General features: G+C 38.1%; 1 protein-coding gene across 1 annotated transcript in view; it reads right to left on the bottom strand.

Moving 5' to 3' along the window:
• Positions 1-355: 355 nt before the first annotated feature.
• The window catches only part of LOC117978515 (uncharacterized), a 32,579-nt gene continuing 9,883 nt past the window's right edge, over positions 356-23,051 (bottom strand). Inside the window, exons 5-6 of the mRNA XM_063598077.1 lie at positions 5,177-5,283; positions 356-4,297 (exon numbers count right to left, since the gene is read on the bottom strand). Of these exons, the coding sequence (XP_063454147.1) occupies positions 5,217-5,283 (67 nt within the window). The 3' untranslated portion in view covers positions 356-4,297; positions 5,177-5,216. The remainder of the gene's footprint in view (positions 4,298-5,176; positions 5,284-23,051) is intronic.

Raw genomic sequence — 23,051 nt, forward strand, 5'->3', positions numbered from 1 at the left:
AAACAGCTTGTCAATACAAGCCGAAATAGAAATATTTCTCCACAGAGTATGAAGGTCAAATGAGAGAATACAGTTAAATTAAATGGAAAATTAAAATGGCAAAAAAGGCAAAGCTGTATTGAAAGTTCCGAGCTTCTCTATAAGGAGCTTTTTGACTATGTAAGAATCCTGTACTCGTTCCCCCTAAATACAAAAAAGAAAAAAAAAAAAAAAGTTGAAGGAGGCAGAAGGGAGAGTGATGCACGATGGGCGAGGACTTCACCTGCTGTTGCTGGCTTTGAGGATAGAGAAAGAAGGCCACAAACCTAGAAGGTGGAGCCCCTAGAAGCTAGAAAAGGCAGGGAGCCGATTCATCCCTTAAGCCTCCAGAAGGGACATAGCCCCGCTAGCACCTTGATTTTAGCCCAGTGAGATCCTCTTAGGAATTTTGGCAACCAGAACTATAAGACAGAAATGGAAGCCACTGAGTCTGTAGCTGTTTGTTGCAGCAGCAATAGAAAACTAATGCAGAGCCCAAGAAATCACTGGTGATGAGATGGGGAAAGTGGGCTCAGGAGGTCTGGATCTGTGATGAGATGGGGAAAGTGGGCTCAGGAGGTCTGGATCTGTGATGAGATGGGGGAAGTGGGCTCAGGAGGTCTGGATCTGAGGTGCGGATCTGGAGTGGAAGGGGAATTCATTTGTTCATTGTCTATCCTTTTGCATTGATTGAGTTTTTTTCTATATATATGTGTGAATTTTCACAATAACAGTTTTTTCCAAAATAAAATAAAAGAACAAAAGGGGCTTTTTGCAACCCAAATCCTATCTATGTCTGAGTCCACTTGTATTGAATGAGTCTTTCTGCTAACGTCCTTATATTTGGGTGACAATCTGAATGTCAGTGACCAATCAGAGCAGAGGCAAACTTTGGAGTGGGCAGGGCATCCTGAGGGCCCTGATTCCTGCCATGAGTCATAACCCTTTAGGTGCCAGACCACGGGGAGGTCCAGGGGTTGCAGGGGAGGGCTGCGCATCTGCAATGACTCTCAGGGGGCTCCTGGTGGTGGAAATTGGTGAATCTGCACAGTGGTGTTTCAATATTGTCACAACCCTGCTGTCTCTCATGCTCTCAAAAAGCATTTCTCTTACCTGTGACAGACTTCCTATACCTAACAGCTTGCAAAAGTGTTCCAGGTTAATGAGAATAATCTCTCGGAGCCATACCTCCCTGCTTGGGGTCTCAGTTTCCCCAACTGTCTCCAGACAAGTTAGGCTAGAAGGCCCCTGAGCCTCAGCCCCTCTATACCCTTCCTGTCACCCAGACCTGATCTGGGTCTTGCACCCTGGGTGCAGCATGACAGGGGTGTGCAGGGGCTGGCTCTGGGCCAGAGGACCCTTTCTGATGGACTTCAGCTGTTGGCCTTGCAGGGGAGACAGATCAGCCTCACAAGAGTCATACGGTGAGTAGCGGTGGGCAAATCCATCCCCCTCATCTTAGATTTATGGGGAGACAAAGAGGAGACACTCCAGGAAGACCTGCAGGTGGGAGTACCAGGTTGAAACCAAGGATACCTTCCTAGAGGAGCTGCTGCTTGAGCCAGCTCTGAGAACAGGTGGGGACAGGACTGGAGAGGAGGAGGGGGTCCCCTATGAGCAAAGACTGGCCACCACCCCATCTAACACCCCCACAGGGCCCCTGTGGCATCCCTGTCCCGTCCCTGTCACCACCCAGTTTTTCCCTCTGGACCCAGGAATTCAAAGTAAGCAAGGAGGTCTGCTGCTCCAGTTGGCTGCAAATAATTACAACCTTGAGCCCAAGCAGCACTTTGGGTCCTGGTTTGGGACCATGAAGCGGCTTGGTGAGACTGAGAGGTAAGGCCAGGGCAGGAATTGGGACAGTAGGATTGAACTCTCCCTGGGGGCCAGCCTCAGAAAGCCTGTGGCCATAGCCTCTTGGCCAACATCAGATCCTGTGGTCTGGCAATGCCTGGGGTACCCAGACCTCACTCTGGACAGGCCCTGGGAGGGGGCCCTGGTGAGATTCCTGGCAGCCTCACAGCCACTCTTCTGTCCGTAGCTACAACCTGTCATGCCAGCTGGAGGCTCCATCCCAGTTGGCTGGGAGCACAAAGGCCAGGAAGATAGACATCACCCACCACAGGGGCCAGCCGGGGCCTGAGCCAGGGCGGGCAGAGGTTGGCTGCCTTGGGATATGGGTGGGCTCAGGGAGTCAGACAGCAAGGGACTAGCCTCCCATCCTACTGCTGACCAGACCTGTGACTGGGGAGAGTCACCTTACTTCTCTGGGCCTCAGTTTCCCCCTCTGTGGAGTGACGCTAAATGATCTCTCTGGAGACGGGGATCAATAGGGCACTGGTGATTGACCAGGCACTCAGCACATGCCTGGAGCACACAGTGCAGGACTGTGGTGGGGAGGTGGCCTGAGATCCTGGGGAGTCACCCATGTGTGCCTGCCCTTCCGACCAGCCACCAGGCCCTCAGGGCAGAGCCCACTACCAGCAGCAGCTCACACCCCGAGACCAGCTCAGAGGCGCCCCTACCTCAGCAGCAGGGACATCACAGACACTTTAAGCTGGTACTAGGGTGGCTTCTCCAGCTCCCACGTGGAGAGGGGTCCCAGCTGAGTCCCACTCACGTGGAGTCTCATGCCCATGAAAGTGCCATTCACCACTGGCCAGGCTCATGAGGCCGCATGAGAGGGGGGTCACTGGGGAGGAGATATCGGGGGAACAGAGAGGATGGTTGAATTTTTGTATAATAGGCAGTGCAAGTGTTTACCGTTTGGGAGGGGAAAGGTTTGTTATTACTAGCAATGCTACACTTGAATATTATACTAAAATCCAGTCTCTCTATAACCTGGGAGTTGCTCTTTTGTTCTTTCTTTTCCTGTCTTAATTAAAATGAGATGCAGACTCTCACGGTCCACAGTCAATTAAGAAATCTTGCACGGCCATCAGGTTATGTCTTGGAGAGCAGAGTTTCAGTACCATCAGCCTGGCAAGGAGCTGGGCCTGCTCCTCAGAGCTCCCGGGACTGCGAGATTTGGCATGTTCACAGGGCACCGTCACAGCCTCTGAAACATGCTGTCTTTAAAGACTTTTGCAGTGGCTCACTCACTCACAGTGGGACGCGGTGGCTCACTCCTGTAATCCCAGCACTTTGGGAGGCAGAAGCGGGTGGCTCACTTGAGGTCAGGAGTTACAGACCAACATGGCCAACATGGCAAAACCCCATCTCTACTAAAAATACAAAAAATTAGCCAGGTGTGATGTCAGGTGCCTGTAATTCCAGCTACTCAGGAGGCTGAGGTAGGAGAATTGCTTGAACCCAGGAGGCGGAGGTTGCAATGAGCAGAGATCACACCACTGCACTCCAGTCTGGGCAACAAGAGCAAAACTTCATCTCAAAATAAAAAAAAAAAAACAAAACACAAAGACATTTGCAAGGACCATGTCCTCACCCAGAATGGTGCCTGCCTTTCTACAGTTTTTCAGGAAGAGGAAACATTTTCTGCTTCTCTCGCTGAGGTTTTTTTTAACCACCCATTAGGAACCTATAGATTTCAGGATCGAACACTGGGATTCCCTCAGCACTAAAGGAGGAAAATTGCAAACAGAGCTGGAAGTGCAATGTGGAAAGGTCAGGCTGAGGAAGGTTCTTAGCCAGTAGACCAAGGGCAGGAAGGACACTGCCTCCTCAGTCTCCCACTAGGGAACTTGTGATTCTTGTCCCCTGATGTCAGAATTCCTTGTCATGTTTGTTTTGTCTCCAAGGGAAGGGTTTGAATTTCAGAATTTAAGGCTAGAGTGGGCCTCGTGCAGTTAACATTAACCCTCTCTCTCCTTCGCTGGCCGAGGTGAGGTCCAGGACCATGTAGTTCTGACGTCCACTCTCTCGGGGGATCACCAGTTCACCCATCTCACCTGGCAAGCTGGGCCCTAGTTTGGTGACAGGCATCTTCCACCCACCTGGGAGGCAGGGTTCAACACTCTGCCTCTGACCTTGTTTCCTTCTTCTGCCACCTGCTTAGGCAACCGGAAGGGGTTGTCCAGCCAGCACCTGGGCTTTAGCGCTCCTCAAGCAGGTGGAGGAAGTTTCAGGCACCTGGCTCCTCAGGTGTCTGCCATCCAGGTGCTCTTCAGGCTTGCCCAGCAGAGCTCTCTTGATCCAGCTAGAACTGGCCAGAACTGACTCACTCCGGAATGTGTAGACTTTGGCATCAGGGGCTGCTTTAATTTGCACAATTTCCAAATACCTCTTTTTTCTTCTTTTTCTGATGAGTCATCTCCCTAGACTTGCATTTTAAAGAGATAGATAGTTATCAGGTTCCAGAGAAGACGTGGTAGAACATTTATATCTCAAAGACACAGAGCTGAGACTTCAGGTTTAGATATTATAATTTGCCTAAACCAAAAAGGAAGGTGTAGGTAAAGTTCTAGTCAAGACAGGATGGCCAGGAAAAACACCTTAACCCAAGGGATGGCTTGCTTTGCTGATTTAAGCCAATGGCTTCTTTATCATAAGACTTCTCAGTGATTTAGTCCTCCCTCTCTTCCAGTGCACAGAGACATACCCCTCCTTACAAATTAAAAATGTTCTTTAGAGATGGAAATTTATTTTACAAAAATGTTTCAAAATAACCAGATGAAAATCATCCTTATGCCAGAAAGACTTTATTTTTTTATTACTAGAAATGAAACGGTAAGTATTTGTTGTATTGACATACTTAGGCTTAGACCTATGTTTAACAAGAAAGCCTAATAATAGCACTGCGGTTAGACTCTAGCCTATTTTTCCAAACCATCATTTTATTATTAAGGAAACAAAGGATCAAATACCTTTCATTCATCTGATATGATCCTTTAAAACACATTCCACCAATAAGTCCTATTTGGAACAGCTGAAAATCTTTTAATAAAACTTTTTAAAGATGAGCTCATGGCTTAGTGTAAATTTCACAAGCTTAATTAGGTCAAGTGGAAGGAACTCAGGTGAGTAGTTGCCCAATCAGAGCCCATTATTTGTAAGTCATCAGCCCCCTCCATGACCTTAAAACTCCACTCTGACCTAATTATTGCAAACCTATACACAACAAAGTGAAAGGATTAATTTTCATTCATCAACCTCTCAATCCCAGATTTTCAAAGAAAAAACCTGTGTAAGGAATACTTACCAAAACCAGACAGGAAAATTAGAGCCTGCATACTTAAGAGTCAAATTTGTTCCACTACAGCCAGGTCGCATACAGTTACATCATTTGGTTCTTCATACACGCTAGAACTGACCAGGACAGAGTTTAGCATAGAAAAACTGTAAGAAATAGGTTCTGAAACATAGAAATTGCAAAGTTCAAAAGGCTATGAAAAAAACTAATGTAAATGAGACTTCCCTCCCTTTGTTTTAAATAAATAGACCCATCAGAGAAATGCAAATCAAAACCACAATGAGATACCATCTCACGCCAGTTAGAATGGCGATCATTAATAAGTCAGGAAACAACAGGTGCTGCCGAGGATGTGGAGAAATAGGAACACTTTCACACTGTTGGTGGGACTGTAAACTAGTTCAACCATTGTGGAAGTCAGTGTGGCCATTCCTCAGGGATCTAGAACTAGAAATACCATTTGACCCAGCCATCCCACTACTGGGTATATACCCAAAGGATTATAAATCATGCTGCTATAAAGACACATGCACACGTATGTTTATTGTGGCACTACTCACAATAGCAAAGACTTGGAACAAACCCAAATGTCCAAAAACGATAGACTGGATTAAGAAAATGTGGCACATATACACCATGGAATACTATGCAGCCATAAAAAATGATGAGTTCATATCCTTTGTAGGGACATGGATGAAGCTGGAAACCATCATTCTTAGCAAACTATCACAAGGACAAAAAACCAAACACCGCATGTTCTCACTCATAGATGGGAATTGAACAATGAGAACACTTGGACACAGGAAGGGGAACATCACACACCAGGGCCTGTTGTGGGGTGGGGGGAGGGGGGAGGGATAGCATTAGGAGATATGCCTAATATAAATGATGAGTTAATGGGTGCAGCACACCAACATGGCACATGTATTCATATGCAACAAACCTGCACATTGTGCATGTGTACCCTAGAATTTAAAGTATAATTAAAAAAATAAAAAAAGAAAGAAATAGATGTTCTGTAAAAATATACACAATTTTTACAGACAAATACATTTATAAGTTGTTTTTATCTTAAAAATTGGGGATATTTCATATTTATAACTAATTATTGAGCCTTAAGTTTTCTTGGCCATTTCTAGGCTAATAAACTAAGAATCACGTAAACTAAGCCAAAGTAGAATAGACATAAAAGTCCTGAACACTTCAACTTCCTATTCTTCAAGAAGTATACTTGGCAAATCTCATTTGAGAGAGGAAAAGCTTTCCTCCACCCTCTGTTTTACAGCGCTGAGGCTTCTCATCACATTTCTATGACTTGTAGCTTAACCCATGTTACATGGTCACTGGCATTATTAGTGCTTCTCTTTTAACACTGTAGGAATTAATCAATTTGGTGGTGTATTTAATTAATTCTATCACTAGAGGATTGTAAAATTACATATATGAATACCTCACTTTAGAGGCCACTTCATTTTTTTCCAAGGGGATATTTGACTATATTTCACTTGTGTCTTAGTGATTTTATAATTTAAACCCTAAATTATAAATCTAGAATTTAGAAAGTATATTGCCTCACTGGATTACATTTTTGGAAATATTATTTTATATGTGCACAAATATTACAAAATCACTGTAGACACCTGAAAACTATATTATCGTTTAAAGGCAATATTCTACATTAAACTGCTATAACAAAATTGTTTGGTGCATTTTTTCTAGTACATTTTGTATATATTACATGTTTAACCTTTTTTTATCCAGCAAATAATTTTTGAGTATCCACTAAGTGCTAGGTTCTGCATTACTAACTGAATTTAAAGAGTGAAATAACAGACATGGTCTCAGACAATAAAAATTAACATTAGGTCACCTATTTATGTATTTTTAAATGGTAATTATGAAAACTTTTTGAGATTTTTAACTAGATAACATTATAATAACACACTTGATGTTGTTAATATTTGCCAGTGAGCAAAAAAGAAAATAAAAAGATGGTTTTATTCAATATACACTTTAAAATTGCAGGAAATAGTCAAGTTTCTCTGCTTTGCAGTTGAATGTCTATGTGTTTTTCTCTGCAACTTGGCTTTTGTGGAGTGAGAGAAACAATTATTCTTCCAGCCCAATGAAGGCAGAAGAGTAACAATAAATCTAATATTTTAAATGCTTATCAAAAGATAGTAAACATATTATTTCAGAATACTGAGATCAATAAGTTGACCTAGAAAAAAAGCCAAACTGACAGTATTACTGAATAAGGAAAGGCCCAAAGAGACAAAATACTTATTATTTTGTAACCTCGGTATGACACAACTTACCCTAACTATAAAGACCCTAAATTACCAAGATGGGTGCTTATAATATGGAGAGTAAAAAAAGTCATTTCACTTTTAGCTTTTTTATTTCTCTCAGAATAAAAAGTGTATAAGGAGTTGATAAAGAAGTTGATACTATAAGTTAGTACTACAATGACAGCACTTTTCAAGAAAAGACTTTTTTCTCTCTTACAAATATCATGTTAGCAGTATTTGTTTTCTCCAGAAATAATGAGGAAATAAAAACATAAGTATGTGGGTAATTAGTGTAGTTTCTTAAAGAAATGAGTTAGGCAACAGGCTAATAATGTATACTTCGCTGGCTTTTGAATGCCAACAATCATATTCTTTATAAGGCACAGAGAAGATTTTTCTAAAGAACAAGTATGTGAACCTGAAAAGTAATCACCACTTGGTAGTGACAATATGGATAGGGTGAAGGGCGCCACCAAGAAGCAATGAAAAGGTACATTTGCAGTTAAATTTGAAAACCATGATGTTTAATACATATAGTAATAAAGAATACTTTCTCCTGTTTCAAAATTATTTTAGAATTTAAGATAGAAGCTAAAATACCTAGGGATAATGATATGACTATTGAAAATTAAAAATTAAAGGACATTTTGAGTATTAGAAGTTAAGAATGAGAACTTATTACCCAATGAACAGGGGATAATTCATTATGCTCCATATCCATTGAATTAAAAGACAGGCCCATTACGTGGATAATTTGAAAGTTTAATTTTATTTAAAAGTCTTGTTTCATTCATCAAGCTAAAGGATTAGCTCCCAGAAATATTCTAGGATTGCATATCCCCAACTCTGTAGGAAGTATAGAAAGAAAGTTATAAGGGCCACCATCTAAACATTATTATGTAAATAATTTAGTACCATTCCATTCGCCTTTGTAGATTTAAAAATGTAAATGGCTTTCTCATATTAGGAAACATCATTTTTCAAAACCCAGATAAACATAGTATATTGCAAGAGAATAATTATTTTCTTTATTAAAAAAGAAATACTGGATGCTAAGTCCAAAAGACATAAATTATTTTATACTAATAACTACCAACATTTTATTCATTAAAATATAAAGGTCAAAGATTTTAAAAGGATCTTTAAATGATTAATAACATGTTGATCTTTTTCTTCTTTCTGTAAACCTTTTTGAGTCTTAAAAATACTAAACTATACAAGCAATATTAAATAGTATATAAACTTGGATTAAAATATTCAGATTTACTAGAATGTGGACATTGGAAAGAATGAAAATAAACAGAAGCATAAAGCAGCAGATATAAAATTAAGAAAGCAACTAAGAGTGTTTAAAGTACATATTCATCTGTAGTCTAATGTCTACCATAAACAATGACTCTTCTCAGTAAAACACAAATCGTTCATGAAGGGAAAAAGCATGTTGTATTAGAGAATATTCAACATAACTTTTTTAGTACTAACTTGTGCCTGGAGTATTATTGGTTTTTCTATTATGAACTTATGCACTTGATAATTTTTTTCATAAAGATTGTATGTACAACTCCATTCAAAAGCAGATTTTGGTGGGTTTTTTTTTTTTTGAGACAGAGTTTTGCTCTTTTCACCCAGGCTGGAGTGCAATGGTGCGAACTTGGCTCACAGCAACCTAGCAACCTTTGCCTCCCAGGTTCAGGTGATTCTCTTGCCTCAGCCTCCTGAGTGGTTAGGACTACAAGCATGTACCACCATGCCTGGCTAATTTTGTGTTTTCAGTAGAGACATGGTTTTGCCATGTTGACCAGGCTGGTCTTGAACTCCTGACCTGAGGTAATCCGCCCACCTTGGCCTCCCAAAGTGCTGGGTATGGGCAAGAGCCACCATACCCGGCCTCAAAAGCAGTTTTTAAAAGCAAACACAATATAACACCAAAGTTGAAAAATCCATGCTCACCCAAGGATGCCAGGTTTAATAAATTATTTATAGAACACTGCATCAAAAATAAGACAATAACCCAAAATATACCATTAAAGATGTATCCACTCCTACAACTAGAGATAATTAATCTATCTGGTAGCAAATGATACTTCAATCAGTTTCAGCATGTCTGAAATCTTTAAGGACAAAAGTGATAAAACATGACTTCATTCTTCATTAGACTCTTAGAACACTTGAAGGAAAAGAATTTCTGAAGCACAAAGAGGTAAAGAGGTGTAATCTTTCAAAAAGATATTCAGTGTTCAAAACCCAAGAGTGCAATATCAGGCTGGGTGCGGTGGCTTATGCCTGTAATCCCAGCGCTTTGGGAGACCATGGTGGGTGGATCACCTGAGGTCAGGAGTTCGAGACCAGCCTGGACAACAGGGTGAAACTCTGACTGTACTAAAAATACAAAAATTAGCCAGGCATGGTGGTGTGCACCTGTAGTCCTAGCTACTTGGGGGGCTGAGACAGGAGAATCGCTTGAACCTGGGAGGTGGAGGTTGCAGTGAATCGAGATCATGCCACCTCACTCCAGCATCAGTAATAGAATGAGATTCCATCTCAAAAAAAAAAAAAAAAAAAGAGTGTAATATCATATCGGTATACACAGATAATATACTGAGTGAAACAAATAGAATAATTTGAAGAGGTATCTTGATGAACAAGGAGTCATTAGAAAGGTTGTATTCATGTCTTTGAAGGAACTTTGCAATGTGAGAAATTAATACTTTGACTACTATACTAAAAGTTTATTGCTAACATGTATTGAGTTATTAACGTGTGTTAGGCAGAGTACCATATAATTTGCAAGTGTTATCTCATTTATTGTAGGTAAAATGTAATTTCGAACTCTGGGAGTATAAACGAATTAGATAGAATAAAATTCTATTTAAATTGCTATCAGTAAGTCGGTATCTAGGAACAGGGTGATACAGTGCCCAAGTTTTCTATTCTTACTAAATGTTGTATTTCATTTTCAATGTTTTCTTGGATATTGCTCTTTTTTGGCGACTTTGATTTTTTTTATTTTAGAAAACTAATAAATTGACTCTTCTTGGTACTGACTCTTGCGTTTTATAGAAGAAAAAGTAATTAAATTCTGTACATTTACCTTTACCTCATTTTTTCTCTTTTAAATTTACTTTGACATATAATAAATGTACATGTTATGGGGTACAGAGTGATATTTTGATATATTTATGCAATGCATAAAGATCAAGTCACAGTCATTATCATATCCATTACCTAAATCATGTATTATTTCTTTGCAGTGAGAATATTCAAAATCTTTTATTTTAGTTAGTTGAAAACACACAATAAATTCCCGTTAACTACAGTCACCCAACAGTGCTGTAGAGAACTAGAACTTCTTCCTTCTCTCCAGCTGTAATTTTGTATGTATTAACCACATTTTTCTTATACTCTTCTTTCTCCTACTCTTTCCAGGATATGGTAACCAAAACTCTACTATCTACTTCTACGAGATTAAAAATTTTAGCTTCCATACATAAGTGAGAACACGTAGTTATGTGGTGTTTATGTTTCTATGCCAGGCTTATTTCACCTAACATAATGCCCTCCACTTGCATTCTTGTTGCCACAAATAACAGGATTTTGTTCTTTATTATGACTAAATAATATTCCATTATGTATGTATGTCACATTTCTTTATCCATTCATCTGTTGATGGACACTTTTGTTGATTCCATATCTTGGCTATTGTGAATAGTGTTGTAATAAACATGCAGGTGCAGGTAACTCTTCGATATACTGATTTTCTTTCCTTTGGATATATACTGAAAACCATATGATCAAATTAATAAACACAATAAAAGCATTTGGCAAAATTAAATATTCTTACATGACAAAAAACCTCTTAACAATTTAGTATAGAAAATATATGCCTTAACACAGAAGGACATAAAGGACAAATCTACAGCTAAGATCATACTGAGTGTGGAAAAGGTGAAAGATTTTACCGTGAACAAGAAAAAGATTTTACTGTAACAAGAAAAGGATGCCTATTTTCACCAATCCTATTTCACATAGTGAAAGTCTTAGCCAGGACAATTAGGTGAGAGAAAGAAATAAAGGATATCTGAATTGGAAAGGAGACAGTCAAATTGTCCTTGTTTAAAGACAATGTGATCTTATACACGGAAAAAAATAAGATGCTACCAAAACTTCTTAGGCTGATACATGAAATTAATAAAGTTGCAGGATATAAATCAACATACAAACATCAGTAGCATTTCTATATATTGATAGTAAACTAGCTGAAACAAGAAATTAAGAAAGCAATTCCTTTTACAATAGCTACAAAAATGTACTTAGAAATAAATTTAACCAAGGAAGTAAAAGATTTCTACAACAAAAATGACAAATATTAATGAAAGAAATTAAAGAAAACACAAAAAAGGAAAGACATCCACGTTTATAGATTGAAATAACTAATATTCTTAAAATGACCCACTATCCTATGTGATTTACAAATTCAGTACAATCACTAGCTTGTATTTTTAAAAGCACCTTTGCTGCATATTCTTAAGATATTCAATGACAATGCCTGGATTTAAGTTTGAGATATTATTATATCTATTTTACATTGGGCACAATATAATGTTATCAGAGGTAATGGTTTTGATTGGTCCTAGGTCATACAGTAATATATACATTGTGATTTATAGACGTTATCTTTTAATACTCAGGCATTTAGAAAGTTCATTTAGACAAAGTTATAAAAACTTGCCTTCCTTTCTGCCTATATCACCTAAAAATCCTAATTTAAGAGGTAATAACATTTTTTATTTGATATACAATTTATCAACACAATAAAAATCTAACAATTATCATGTGCAGAGTGTGAAAATCTCATCAGATTAAGGAACGCAAAGACATCTTTTTCATATTTCGAATGTAAAACTCTTTTGGAAACTTATTTTTAGAAACAGTTAAAAACATTTTTTCATTAGTTTTTCATGTAAAATTGTGACAACCAGCATGAAATAACTGTCATCACAGAAGCATGGTATATTTGATTCCAAAACATATTCTTTGTAAGTTTTAATATATTTATGTATTATTTATACTTAGATTGTAACCCATAATGTAGATATTATTTTTCCTTCAACTCTTAAGAATATTCTTAAATAATAAAATTAAAATGAATTATAATTTTTGTTGGTTGGGAAAAAGAATAGACACACACGTGACAGTGCATCACTTCACCTCATCATTTCATCTCATCATTTCATCTCATTTCATCATTTCATCTCATCATTTCATCTCATTTTATCTCATCTCATCATATCATCTCATCATTTCATCAAATCTCATCTCATTTCCATTTCATTTTCATTATTTCATTTCACTATTTCATTTAATTTCATCTAATTTCATTTATTTCATTATGTCACTTCATATCATCTCATTTCATCTCATTTTTCATATCATTTTTCATCTCATCATTTCATCTCAATTCATTTCATCTCATCATTTCATCTCCTCATCTCATCATTTCCTCCTTTCATTTCAACATTTCATCTCATCATTTCTTCTCATCTCATTTCAATTTCATTTCATTATTTCATTTCATCTCATTTCATTATTTCACCTAATTTCATTATTTCATCTCATCTCAATTCATCTCATTTCATCTCATCATTTCATCTCATCATTTTTCATCTCATCATTTTTCATCTCATTTAATCTCATTTCATTTTGTCTCATCATTTCAGCTCATCATTTCATCTCACCACATCTCTTCATTTCATCATTTCAACATTTCATCGTTTCATCTCATCTCATCTTTCAATTTCATTTCAATATCATTTCATCTCATTTCATTATTTCATTATTTCATTTCATCTCATTTCAATTCATCTCATCATTTCATCTCATCATTTTTATCTCATCATTTTTCATCTCATCATTTCATCTCATCATCTCATCTCATCATTTCATCTCATTTCTTCTCATCATTTCATCTCATCAGTTTAACTCATTTCGTCTCATCTCAATTTCATTATTTCATTTCATTTCACTTTATTTCATTTCATCTCATCTCATCATTTCATCTCATCTTACCTCATTTCATCTTATCATTTCTTCTCATCTCATCTCATCATTTCATCTCATTTCATCTCATCTCACCTCTCATTTCATCTCATCTCATCATTTCATCTCATCCTTTCATTTCATCTCATTTCATCTCCTTTCATCTCATCTCACCTCAGCATTTCATCATTTCATCTCATCATTTCTTATTTCATCTCATTTCATTACATCTCATCATTACATCTCAACTCATCTCATCATTTCATCATTTCATCTCATCATTGCATCTCATCATTCATCTCATCTCATCTCATCATTTCCATTTCATTTCATCATTTAATTTCATCATCTCATTTAATTTCACCTCATTTCATTCTTTCATTTCATTTTTTCATTTCATTACATCATTTCATTTCATCTCATTACATTTCATCTAATTTCATTTCATCTCATTTCATCTCATCTTTTCATCTCATCATTTCATCTCATCATCTCATCAACTCATTTCATCTTATTTCATCATTTCATCTCATCATTTCATCTCATCTCATATCTTCTCATCTCATTTCAATTTCATTATTTCATTTCATTATTTCATGTCATGTCATCTCATCATTTCATCTCATCACATCTCATCATTTCATCATTTTATTTCATCATTTCATCTTATCATTTCATCTCATCTCATTTCAATTTTATTTCAATTTCATTTTATTTCATTATTTCATATCATTTCATCTCATTATTTCATTATTTCATTTCATATCATTTCATCAGTTCATCTCATCATTTCATCTCATCATTTCATCTCATCATTTCATCTCATCATTTCATCTCATCTCATCTCATTTCATCTCATCATTCATCTCATTTCATATCATCATTTCATATCATTTTATCTCACCATTTCATCTCATCTCATCATTTCATCTCATTTCATCATTACATCTTATTTCATCTCATTTTATGTCATTTCATGTCATCATTTCATCACATCTCATCTTTTCAACTCATCATTTCATCTCATTTCATCTCATCATTTCAACTCATTGCATCTCATCTCATCATTTCCATTTCATTATTCCATTTCATCATTTCATTTCATTATTTCATTTCATCTCATCACATTTCATCTCATCTCATTTCATCTCATCTCATCATTTCATCTCATCATTTCATCTCATTATTTCATCTGATTTCATGTCATCATATCATGTCATCATTTCATCTCATTTCATCACATCTCATCTCATCATTTAATCTCATCATTTCATCTCATCTCATCATTTCATCTCATCTCATCATTTCATCATTTCATCTCATCATTTCTTATTTCATCTCATTTTATCTCATCATTTCATCTCATCTCATCATTTCATCTCATCATTTCTTATTTCATCTCATTTTATCTCATCATTTCATCTCATCTCATCTCAATTCAATTTCGTTTCATTATTTCATTTCATCTCATTCATTTCATCTCATTTCATTACATCTCATCTCATCATTTCATTTCATCTCATCATTGCATCTCATCATTTCATCTCATCATTTCCATTTCATTTCCATTTCATTATTTCATTTCATCATTTAATTTCATCATCTCATTTAATTTCACCTCACTTCATTATTTCATTTTTTCATTTCATTATGTCATTTCATTTCATCTCATTACATTTCATCTAATTTCATCTCACCATTTCATTTCATCTCATCATTTCATCTCATCTTTTCATCTCATCATCTCATTTCATCTTATCATTTCATCATTTCATCTCATTTCATCTCATCTCATATCTTCTCATCTCATTTCAATTTCATTTCATTATTTCATTTCATTATTTCATGTCATGTCATCTCATCATTTCATCTCATCACATCTCATCATTTCATCATTTTATTTCATCATTTCATCTTATCATTTCATCTCATCTCATTTCAATTTCATTTCAATTTCATTTTATTTCATTATTTCATATCATTTCATCTCATTATTTCATTATTTCATTTCATTTCATTTCATCTCATCAGTTCATCTCATCATTTCATCTCATCATTTCATCTCATCATCTCCTCTTATCTCATCATTTCATCTCATCATTCATCTCATCATTTCATATCATCATTTCATATCATTTTATCTCAGCATTTCATTTCATCTCATCTCATCATTTCATCTCATCATTACGTCTTATTTCATCTCATTTTATGTCATTTCATGTCATCATTTCATCACATCTCATCTCATCTTTTCATCTCATCATTTCATCTCATTTCATCTCATCATTTCAACTCATTGCATCTCATCTCATCATTTCCATTTCATTAGTCCATTTCATCATTTCGTTCATTTCATTATGTCATTTCATCTCATCACATTTCATCTCATCTCATTTCATCTCATCTCATCATTTCATCTGATTTCATGTCATCATATCATGTCATCATTTCATCTCATTTCATCACATCTCATCTCATCATTTAATCTCATCATTTAATCTCATTTCATCTCATCATTTCATCTCATCTCATTTCATCATTTCATCTCATTTCTTATTTCATCTCACTTTATCTCATCATTTCATCTCATCTCACCTCAATTTCCTTTCATTATTTCATTTCATCTCATTTCATTACATCTCATCATTACATCTCATCTCATCATTTCCTCTCATCATTGCATCTCATCATTCATCTCATCATTTCATCTCATCTCATCATTTCCATTTCATTTCCATTTCATTATTTCATTTCATCATTGAAGTTCATCATCTGATTTGATTTCACCTCATTATTTAATCTCATTTTTTCATTTCATTATGTAATTTCATTTCATCTCATTACATTTCATCTAATTTCATCTCATCATTTCATCTCATCTTTTCATCTCATCATTTCATCTCATCATCTCATCAACTCATTTCATCTTATCATTTCATCATTTCATCTCATCATTTCATCTCATCTCGTATCCTCTCATCTCATTTCAATTTCATTTCATTATTTCATTTCATTATTTCATGTCATGTCATCTCATTTCATCTCATCACATCTCATCATTTCATCATTTTATTTCATCATTTCATCTTATCATTTCATCTCATCTCATTTCAATTTTATTTCAATTTCATTTTATTTCATTATTTCATATCATTTCATCTCATTATTTCATTATTTCATTTCATTTCATCTCATCAGTTCATCTCATCATTTCATCTCATCATTTCATCTCATCATCTCCTCTTATCTCATCATTCATCTCATCATTTCATATCATCATTTCATATCATTTTATCTCACCATTTCATTTCATCTCATCTCATCATTTCATCTCATTTCATCATTACATCTTATTTCATCTCATTTTATGTCATTTCATGTCATCATTTCATCACATCTCGTCTCATCTCATCTTTTCATCTCATCATTTCATCTCATCATTTCAACTCATTGCATCTCATCTCATCATTTCCATTTCATTATTCCATTTCATCATTTCATTTCATTACTTCATTTCATTATGTCATTTCATCTCATCACATTTCATCTCATCTCATTTCATCTCATCATTTCATCTCATCATTTCATCTCATTATTTCATCTGATTTCATGTCATATCATGTCATCATTTCATTTCATTTCATCACATCTCATCTCATCATTTAATCTCATCATTTAATCTCATTTCATCTCAACATTTCATCTCATCATTTCATCTGATTTCATGTCATATCATGTCATCATTTCATCTCATTTCATCACATCTCATCTCATCATTTAATCTCATCATTTAATCTCATTTCATCTCATCATTTCATCTCATTTCTTTTTTCATCTCATTTTATCTCGTCATTTCATCTCATCTCATCTCAATTCAATTTCCTTTCATTATTTCATTTCATCTCATTCATTTCATCTCATTTCATTACATCTCATCTCATCATTTCATCATTTCATCTCATCATTGCATCTCATCATCTCATCATTTCATCTCATCTCATAATTTCCATTTCATTTCCATTTCATTATTTCATTTCATCATTTAATTTCATCATCTCATTTAATTTCACCTCATTTCATTATTTCATTTCATTTTTTCATTTCATTATGTCATTTCATTTCATCTCATTACATTTCATCTAATTTCATTTCATCTAATTTCATCTCATCATTTCATCTCATCTTTTCATCTCATCATTTCATCTCATCATCAACTCATTTCATCTTATCATTTCATTGTTTCATCTCATCTCTTCTCATCTCAATTTCATTTCATTATTTCATTTCATTATTTCATGTCATGTCATCTCATCATTTCATCTCATCACATCTCATCATTTCATCATTTTATTTCATCATTTCATCTTATCATTTCATCTCATCTTATTTCAATTTCATTTCAATTTCATTTTATTTCATTATTTCATATCATTTCATCTCATTATTTCATTTCATTTCATTTCATCTCATCAGTTCATCTCATCATTTCATCTCATTTCATCTCATCATCTACTCTTATCTTATCATTTCATCTCATCTCATAATTTCCATTTCATTTCCATTTCATTATTTCATTTCATCATTTAAGTTCATCATCTCATTTAATTTCACCTCATTTCATTATTTCATTTCATTTTTTCATTTCATTATGTCATTTCATTTCATCTCATTACATTTCATCTAATTTCATTTCATCTAATTTCATCTCATCATTTCATTTCATCTCATCATTTCATCTCATCTTTTCATCTCATCATTTCATCTCATCATCTCATCAACTCATTTCATCTTATCATTTCATCGTTTCATCTCGTCTTGTATCTTCTCATCTCAATTTCATTTCATTATTTCATTTCATTATTTCATGTCATGTCATCTCATCATTTCATCTCATTTCATCTCATCATTTCAACTCATTGCATCTCATCTCATCATTTCCATTTCATTATTCCATTTCATCATTTCATTTCATTATTTCATTTCATTATGTCATTTCATCTCATCACATTTCATCTCATCTCATTTCATCTCATCTCATCATTTCATCTCATCATTTCATCTCATTTCATCTCATTATTTCACCTGATTTCATGTCATCATATCATGTCATCATTTCATCTCATCACATCTCATCTCATCATTTAATCTCATCATTTAATCTCATCTCATCTCATCATTTCATCATTTCATCTCATCATTTCTTCTCATCTCATCATTGCCATTTCATTATTTCATCATTACATTTCATAATTTCCTTTCATTATTTCATTTCATTTCATCTCATTTCATTATTTCATCTCATTTTTCATCTCATCATTTTTCATCTCATTTCATCTCATCATTTCATCTCATCATTTCGTCTTATCATCTCATCTTATTTCATCATTTCATCTTATCGTTCATCTCATTTCATCTCATCATTTTATCTCATTATATCATCTCATCTCATCTCAATTTCATTATTTCATATCATTTCATTATTTCATTTCATTTCATCTCATTTCTTCTCATCATTTCATCTCGTTTCATCTCATCATTTCATCCATCATCTCATTTCATCTCATCTCATCTCCTTTCAATTTATTTTCAATTTTGTCATTTTATCTCATCATTTCATCTCATCATTTCTACTCACCATTTCATCTCAAAATTTCATCTCATCATTTCATCTCATCATTTCATCATTTCATCTCATCTCAAGTAATCTTATCATTTCATCTAAGTGAAATGATGTAATGGAATCATGAAATGAAATGGATAGGATGCCCTCAGTGATTTTAAATTTAAAAATTGTTTGTTTTCATGTATTCATTTTTATATTTATATGTATTTATATTTATATTTACTTATATTTCTTTTTACTTATTTTTATTTATATTTTTACTTATTTATTGGTAGACAAGGTCCTGTTCTGTGGCCTAGGCTGGAATGCAGTGGTGCATTCACAGTTCACTGCAGCCTCGAGCAAACCTCCCACCTTAGCCTCCCAGGTAGCTGGGACCCCAGGTGCGCACCACCACACCTGGTTAATATTTTATTATTTGTAGAGATGGAGTCTTGCTATGCTGCCCAGGCTGGTCTCAAACTCCTGGGCTCAAGCAATCCTCCTGCCTTCGCAACCCAAAATGCTGGGATTACAGATATGAGCCACAGTGCCCATCCTATTTATTTACTTATTTATTTATTTAATAAAGAAAAGGTCTCAATATGTTGCCCAGGCTGGTCAACTCCTGGACTCAAATGATTCTCCAAACTTGGCCTCTCAAAATGTTGGGATTACAGGTATGAGCCACCATGCCTGGCCTAAAAATAGTATTATATTTTTGCATTATATAATTTTCAATTAAGTAATATCAATATTCTGTACAGGAAATATGCCCTTAATTACACAGGAATAAACATTTGTTACACTGAGAAAAATCTAATAGAGCTAAAAATAAAAATTAATTTGGAGAGGTCATTAGATACTCATACATTCTTATGTTTATATATTCTTTCATATATTCATATATTCTTTTAACAGTATCAATGGTTTGGAGTTATGTGTACAAAACCATGACCTACATGTAATACAACTAATAACAAGCACTTACAATTCAAGGCATATTATATACAAAGCTTTAACTTCTCATCTTCAGATTTTGTTTTTTTTCTTTCTGTTTTGGCAGATACTATGAACACAACACTCAACTCACAGACACTATGGAGCCCTTACTAAGCATAAAGTACTGTGAAAGGCCAGGGCTAGGACAGAACTGAGACAGGGCCAGGGATAGGACAGAACCGGGGCAGGGTCATGGCCAGAGAAAAACCAGGGGCAGGGTCACAGCCAGGGACATAAGAGGACCAAGGCCAGGGCCAGAAGTAGGGCAGAACCAGGGCCAGGGCAGGGACATGGCAGGGCCAGGGCCATGGCAGGATCAGGGCCAGCAGAAGGCCAGGGCAGGGCTAGGGTAGCACAGGGCCAAGGCAGGGCAGGGTCAGTGTAGAGCAAGGAACGGGCCAGGGTATGGCAGGGCAGGGACAGGGAGGTCCAGGGCCAGAGTCAGGTCCAGGACATGGACAGGGCAGGGCCAGAAACATGGCAGGACCAGAAAGGGGAAAGGGCAAGGGCAAGGCCAGAGAAGGACCACAGTAAAAACATGGCCAGGGAGGGTCCAGGGCAAGGGCAAGGCCAGGGCAGAACCAGAGCCAGGGCAGGCCAAAGGCAGGGCCAGGTCAGGGCAAGGCCAGGGTAGGGCAGGGCCAGTGTAGGGTGAGGGTAGGGCCAGGGCAAGTTCAGGGCCAGGGCAGGACTAAGATAGCACAGGGCCAAGGCCAAGGCCCTGTACTAAGATAGCACAGGGCCAGGGCAGGGCCAAAGGAGGGTCCAGGGCCAAGCATGGCCAGTGTGGGGCCTGGGGATTGTCAGGGCCAGGGCCAGGGCCAGGGTCAAGGCTGAGCCAGGAACAGGGCCAGAGCAAGGGCAGGGCCAGGGAGAAGGCAGAACCAGAGAGGATCCAGAGAAAGGGCAGGGCCAGGGCAGAACCAGGACCAGGATAAGGCAAAGCCAAGGCCAGGGCAGGGCAAGGCCAGGGCAGGGCAAGACCAGGGAAGGGCAAGGCCAGGGTAGAAATGGCCAGTGTACGGCCAGGCCAGGGTAGGAAAAGGCCACGGTAGGGCCAAGGCCAAGGCGGGGCAGGGCTAGGGTAGCACAGGTCATGGCCAAAAACAGGGCAGGACCATAGCAGTGGCAGGACTAGCAACAGGGCCAGGGTAAGCGCTGGACCAGAGCATGGTGGGGACAATACAGGGCCAGGACAGATGATGGCAAGGCAGGTCCAGGGTCATTTCATGGACTCGGTAGGCCTGGGGTCAGGCCAGGGCAGGGAAAGGGCAAGGCCAGGGAGAAGGCAGGGCCAGGGCCAAGGCACTGCCAGGGCAGGGCAGGACCAGTGCAGGGCGAGGGAAAGGCCAGGGCATGGAAGGGCAGGGCAGGACCAAGGAAGGGCCAGGAGAGTGCCACGGCAGGGTCAAGGCCAGAACAAGGGTATGGCTGGGGTCAGAAATATGGTAGGGCAAGGGCTGGGCCCAGGCTGGGACATGCAGGGCAGAGCATGGCCTGTGCAAGGCAGGGCCAGAGCCAGGCCATAGAGATGGGAGGGCAACACCAAGGCAGAGTCAGGGTAGATCCAGGGCTGAGCAGAGTCAGGGCAGGTCCAGAGTCGAGGCAGAGCTAGGGCCCAAGCAGGGCCATGGCAGCACCAGGGCAGAAGACGGCAGGGCAATGCAGGACTGGGCCATGGCAGTGCCTGGTCAACTCTGGGGCAGGGCCAGAAGCAGGACAGGGCCAGGGCCAATGCTCAGACCAAGGACAGGGCATGACAGGAAGTGCCAGAGCAGGGCTGGGCCAACGTTGGGACAGGGCAAATCAGACCAGGACACCTCCAAGTCCAGATCTGGCCCTGCCTTGGCCCTGGCCCCTTCCTGACCTGAACTTGTCCCTGGCCCTGCCCTATCCATGCCCTGTGTGTTTGACCAGTGTTTTATAACCAGAATCCTACAAGAAACTTAAATCAGCTCTTTTTGTGCATTTTTAGTAGAGATGGGGTTTCACAATGTTGCCCAGGCTGGTTCCAAACTCCTGAGTTCAAGCCATTTGCCTGCCTTGGCCTCCCAAAGTGCTGGGATTACAGGAGTAATCTGGCCAAGTATTTAACTTCTTTATGCCTGTTTCCTACATTTGGAAAATGGGGATGCTTTAAGTACCTAGCACATAGAATTATTGTGAGAATCAATGCCTCACATATTTACATATTGATAAAATTGTACTCATAGAACACTACTGGAAGCAAAGATAGTATTAGTTAAAATTTAGTGATTATTTACTGCAAACATTATTACTATTACAAACAACATAGTATAGACATTATTACCACTACTATAGTTATCTTAAAAATCTAAAATAAAAATTTTATGTAATAGCCTAATGTAATCTCTCCTGCTCTGCCCCGGCTCAGCCCTAGTGCCGGCTCTGCCCCTAGTCCTACCACATCACTGGCCCTGACCCTTCCCTGGTCCTGCCGCTGCCCCAGCCCTTCCCATCTTCAGGCCTTACCATGGCCCTACCCTGGTCCTGACCCTGGCCCTACCCCAGAGAAGGGGTATGGCAGAGCCAGGGAAGGGCCGGGGCAAATAAGGGACAGGACACATCCAAATCCAGGAAAGGGCCAGGGCCATGACAGAGCCAGGGCGAGTCCTTGGCAGGGCCAAGTTCCAGGCCAGGGCCAGGAAAGGGTCATGGCAGGGTCACTGTACGGCCAAGGTCCAGGCCAAAGCCAAGGCAGGGGCAGGGTCAGGCCTGCATAAGGGCGGGACCAGAGCCAGTGATACGGCAGGGCCAGGGCTGTGCCAGGACAGAACAAGAGCAGAGCAGGGCAGGACCAGAGCCAGGCCATAGAGAGAGTAGGGCAAATGCCAAGCCAAGGCCAGGGTAGTGCCAGGGCTGAGGCAAGGTCAGGGAAGGTCCAGGGCTGTGTCAAGGCTGGAACCAAGACAGGGGCAAAGGCCGGGGCAGA

The sequence above is a fragment of the Pan paniscus genome, chromosome 18 (genome assembly GCF_029289425.2).
Source record: "Pan paniscus chromosome 18, NHGRI_mPanPan1-v2.0_pri, whole genome shotgun sequence".
NCBI classification, from domain to species: Eukaryota; Metazoa; Chordata; class Mammalia; order Primates; family Hominidae; genus Pan; species Pan paniscus.